We start from the raw sequence: 5192 nt of genomic DNA, 5'->3' as shown, positions 1-5192 counted from the left end.
TTCGTTTTTGAACAAACATAATGCATCATCGCAAGTACCTGCATTTCTCAGAAGAACCTACCACGATTGGGTCATGGCTCCGCATTGTTATGGTCATGGCTCCTGCGTAATCAACAGTTTGGAAATCCTTGTATAGGGCTATTAGCCCCACACTTTGTTTAATCATCTCTGCTTGTCCTGGTACCACATAAAGCACAGAGATGCAATTGCTTTTCAGACTCGATTAGATTGAGTGAAGAAAGGAGTGGAGCACTTAGAATTCCCACAATGCTCTCTGTCTCGCCGATGGTAAGTTTTGAAATCGTTACTTTCTCTGAAGTTATCAAATATGGTTTGTGTTCAAGAAGCTGACAAACTTGCTACATATCTTTCTTTAAAGGCTCTTATAATCGATCAAGCAAATGATTGCCTTGCCCAGATTACAAATAATCACCAATTTTCCGCACAAACCATGCTTTATGTTGACATTGGACCCTTGACATCCGTAGATGAACGATGCACTAGAACCCCATAATTCAATAGACAAATACAAACAACACAATAGAGAGGAACAACACAATCTTACTGAACAATAATCACTAATAATAAGATCAACATGTGTGACCAAATGTATGCTATTCTTTTATCTGTACATCATCATTTCCATATACAATGGCACGGAGGACAGATGCATCTTGCAGTTTTCCACTGATTAACGAAGAAAACCAGGTTTATCTGCGCAATGCATGATAAGGCAACTGAGAGAGGTTGGAATGTTTTGAATGTTGAGCCCTTTTGAGAAACAATGCTCGCTTAATTGCTCTGTATGATGTAACCTGCAACATGGATTCAAAACAACACTTAAACTCAGCTATTAACACACAATCACCAAATTTATTGCGGGAGAAAACAGTATATGCTTACAATTACTCGGGCTCCACGCCTTCTCAGTCTGACAAAAATCTTTGTTGTTCTCAAAGCTGACCTGCTCCTTCGCATGCCTCGGTTAGGTGATCGATACAAACTAGCAGCTATGGGGGACATCTGCAAAGAGACATTTTGAGTTTTCTTTATTCGCAGCGCAACCTCTGGAGACCAGACAGGAGTCTGCTCACTTACATGCTCAGCATGCGATGCCTTGCTTGGCATTTGTCGTCCCTCGGTATCATTCAAAAGGTAAGAGCTGCCATCACTCTGTACTTTGAGACGCTTTTTGAAACGATTGAAGAACGACCCAGCTACAGATACTTCTTTCCTCGGACCTCTTGAAAGACGAAACCAACTTGCAAAGTTGCGCAACCTCTTAGTTTGTTTTGAGCAATCATCATCAAGAGGACCTAGGCCATCATACGGTGGTGTCAAAGGTGTAACAGGGGCTACATACAGAGGAGGAAGCTCATAACGTGCACTCAAACTTGTCTCACATAAGGTGAAATTCGCCTCCGAGCATGTGGTGATGCTGGCAGAAAGGTCTGAGGAAGTGGAATTCGAGTTGATACATGTCGGCATGGCAGATACGCCATCTGTGCTAGTCTCAACTCTTGCAAAAGAGAGATCTTCTGGCGTCAGCACTGAGGAATTGTCTGCCATTTTGTCAGCAACTGCTGTTGCTGGCTCCTCCAATTGCAAGGCACATTGCTGATTGCTGCCTGCAAAGAAGTTGTGCAGGACATGCCATGAATGCACATTCTTTCGGTGATTGCGGCCATGGGCTGGGGGATTGCCTGTGGCGGTGACAGAAGACAGCAGGTCTCCATTGACAAAATCTCTTAGCTCTGATGGGGAAGAGGCAGCCAATGCATAAGATGCTGTCGGTGATAATGAGGAGGGTGGAGCGGGCACAAGGCGAGGGGGGAGAGGCAAAGCGGAACAAGGAGATGGAAGTGCACGAGACTTCGGCCGCCCAGGCACATCCTCCCATATGAAGGGAACACCTGCAGGGGTTGTTATTGGGGTAACAGGTGGTGTAAGCTCCCATGGCATTACCTGCAACAAAAACCGGGCTGCCGGAGAGGCATTTAAATCTATTTTCGCCTCTTCGCTCCTCACCTCACTCAGCCTCCTGCTAAGCACACGCTCAAAATGCTTCTGTTTCAACGTTTCTGCCCTTTGTTCCAAACCAGGGTGCGGCAAAGGTGCCCATGGCTCTGCATCAGTACATTGCAAGGGTGCTAGGTCCAATTCTAGCAGTTGCCTTCTAACCCTAAGCCCATCTGTAATTACAAAGGCCTCCGAATTGTTCTTCCTTGCTACATTCTCAGCAACAACATCCTCGAGGCTGTCCAAATTTTCATTCAAAGAGATCTCATCCATGGAGACTGCCTTCTTCCTAGCTCGTGGTGATGGGGAAACAGCACCGATCTTCACCAAGTGATGCTCTGCATTGGCCCTCTCCGTCTCAACGACTCCTTTGCTCTTTAAAACAGGAAAGGCTAAGCATCCAGGGGGAAGATCTGCCACAGGGCTGAGAACGAGAGGGGTTTGGAAAGAGAAATCATCATCAGAGTCGGTTTTCAACTCTGGTTCTTGCTCTGAGCTGGCCATGGAAGCTGTAGGTTTTGCGGCAAAGCCATCCACAGAGAACAGCTGTAGCTTGGAGAGGTCGAGCTTGACCAAATCAGCTCCAGAGAGGAGGATGGAGACAACGCCCTGCGTGCATGATACATCGGAGGAGATGGCAGACCTCAGGCTCTCGCTAATGATGACGGGCAAGCGCAACTGAGGAGAGGGAAGGGCCTCGCAAAAACCCGGAGCAAAATTAGAGGCAGCAAGGACAGCCATGCATTCGTCTTTTTCACAAATTCGCCATGGAAGCCAGTGCATCAAATCAATTTCCGGGATCTGCAGACTGGTAGGTGGATGAAATGATAAGGGCTGGCGGGAAAAGGAGGGCCAACAATGTGGGGGCGGTCGAAATACGTAGTCAAGCTTCCATCGATCCTGAAACCCAGGATTCGCTGCAGAGGACCCTGAGAGGGCAGAGGGCTCCCAGTCCAGTTGCTGTCTCTTTTTTGTCAAGCTTTGCTGCGGTCTCTTGTCAATGTTACCAAGAAAGCAGCAGCGAAGAAATGCACGGCAAAATATCTTGTGCGAGACGAGAAGCCAGCTCTTGTGAGTCGTGACTCGAGAGCCTGTTGTCTGCTTAAAACGCGCTGATCGTGGAAATGAGGAAGGTCAATCAAGCAGGAAATGGGAAAAACAAACGCGTCTTGCTCATCAGTACTCTGCTCATTATTGTATTATTTTAGCAGCAATTTCAATTGTCCATCTTTAAATTATTAGCACTGGAATTTGACTACATTATAGAGTGACGTGCATTGAGAAGCATTGAAAGTTGGAGCATTGAAGGTGTTTAGAATGCATTCCCACCCTGCAAATCTACCCCCGCCAAGCTGATGTCATGAATGCTGCCCTCGCACCTCCACTCTGCCGTTTTTGGCAGAGTTGAGACTCTCCTTTAGACTTCAGCTCCTTCGAAGGAGTAGGCGATACAAGGACAATTCTTTTCCAGAAGCGTCCAAATTTGCTTACGAGCTCTTTATCCTGCCAAGCCAGCTTTCAAAACTTACCTTACACAAAAGTAGCTCCCGCTATCCGGCTTCCAAAGTGGCAGAGGACCCTTACATGCACTCTGTTGTTGCTGGATTAATCATCCATGGAATATTCCTTGAAATCTTCTTCTTCAGGATAGAATGTTTTTCACTCCCTAGTTGTTACTGAGCCTACCTCCCTTTCTAATTGAGCCATGGGATTACCAGGGAAATAGCCATCTCAAACCAAATATGGCACTCAGTGTGTAACCAGCCTGAGACAGCCTCTTGGTGACATTTCCAAGGGCTCGTCTAAGCCTTACAGGCTCAATGACGCAACAACTAGTGTGTAAGCAACAATGGGAGTGGGTAGCCTACTCGATCGGTGCTTCTCGCTCACATCCGCAATATGCATAATTGTTAATGGCAAAAGGAAAACCCAAGCATTGCAAACAAGGTGAATAGTCACAATGGCCTACATAAGATGATTGGAGCGTGTGAGTGGCCCCCTTCAGCACTAAGTAACACCTAGCCTTGGGCGGGGGGATCAAGGGCTAGGAATTGGCCCGAGGGGATGGGAGGACATCCGAGCCACCCACATTGTCATAATAACTAATTCTAATTCTCCTAAAATGATTTTCTCATGTTAAACTGATCATTTAATATGGGGAAGTGCCAGGGGAGAAAAAGCTAGAATATTGGTTAAGCTGGTAGACCGGCCACATTAGGGATGCAAAGGGGGGGCCATCTGCAAAAGACGATGTGCAACAATGGGCTTTAAAGACCCTAAGGTTCAGCCCATTAAGACTTCCAAAATGCTAAGGTTCCAAAAATTAAAGGACGTTGTGTCCAATGGCCAAGCTTAGAAAAATTGGATACTTTGTGTGTGTACAAAAAAGTCTTCATGATTCCTACATAGGAGGAGGCGAGCCCTGTAAGTAGGGGATGAGAGAGAAACACACACACACACACTCACAAGCTTCCTTTACACAAAGGGAATGAGGGACACATGTCAGCTCCCTAGCCCAGATGCCCACAAGGTGCACTCAAATCCTATTGGATTGCCATGGAGGTGGACCAATGAGAATTAGGCTAGAGTAAATCTAGTTTAATTCATTTAAAAACACTTAATAAAGGAACCAATAAGGATTAAGCTCTCTAGAAGACTATTGGACATTCTCCCAAGGGGTCCAATGAGAGTTTAGTTGCATTAATTAATTACCTAAAGCTCTCACAAAAGGGGAAAGAGGGACACATATCAGAAGACTATCACTTATGCTTCTTAAATCCTATTGGCTAAGCCTGGAGAGGTCCAATGAGGTGCCAGCAAGAGGATTTAGCAAGAGGGGTCCACCAAGAGAGAGAGGGGGCTGAATTTCTCAAGGCATTATTGCACACACACTCACACTAGCTCATGTGTGAAGCAAGAAGACTCTCTCTCTCTCTCTCTCTCCTTCTCAAGCTTTAATGGAAAGCTTATCACCTACTCCAAGCTTGTGAGAAGGGAGACCTACACCAACACTCTTGGCTTTGTGATGCAAATCCAACCAAGAGCCAAGCTTCAACGCATGCTCATCTCCTCTACCATGCTAATTACTAAGCTATGCTATGCTAATATGAGTGATTATGTGAGGAGATGTACTTCTTTCTCGTAAGACCACTCCTTCTTCCTCTCAATCTACT

The 5192-nt window shown here is 45.9% G+C and overlaps 1 protein-coding gene across 2 annotated transcripts; it reads right to left on the bottom strand.

The window, feature by feature from the left end:
- Positions 1-561: 561 nt before the first annotated feature.
- LOC147460334 (uncharacterized) lies at positions 562-3146 on the bottom strand. 2 transcript variants are annotated; one of them, XM_086511412.1, is made up of 3 exons: positions 1099-3146; positions 904-1023; positions 562-815 (listed from the first exon to the last, which is right to left on the bottom strand). In XM_086511412.1, the coding sequence occupies exons 1-3, from the start codon at positions 2800-2802 to the stop codon at positions 711-713; spliced, it is 1929 nt and encodes a 642-aa protein (XP_086367538.1). In that variant the 5' UTR covers positions 2803-3146; the 3' UTR covers positions 562-710. The 2 variants fall into 2 exon arrangements, with proteins under 2 accessions (XP_086367538.1, XP_086367537.1); XM_086511411.1 differs by having other exon boundaries at positions 904-3146.
- Between the last annotated feature and the right edge of the window lie 2046 nt (positions 3147-5192).

Source organism: Adiantum capillus-veneris, chromosome 4 (assembly GCF_014529385.1).
Source record: "Adiantum capillus-veneris isolate H3 chromosome 4, ASM1452938v2, whole genome shotgun sequence".
Lineage (NCBI taxonomy): Eukaryota > Viridiplantae > Streptophyta > Polypodiopsida > Polypodiales > Pteridaceae > Adiantum > Adiantum capillus-veneris.
This window is presented reverse-complemented; position numbering and strand designations above follow the sequence as displayed.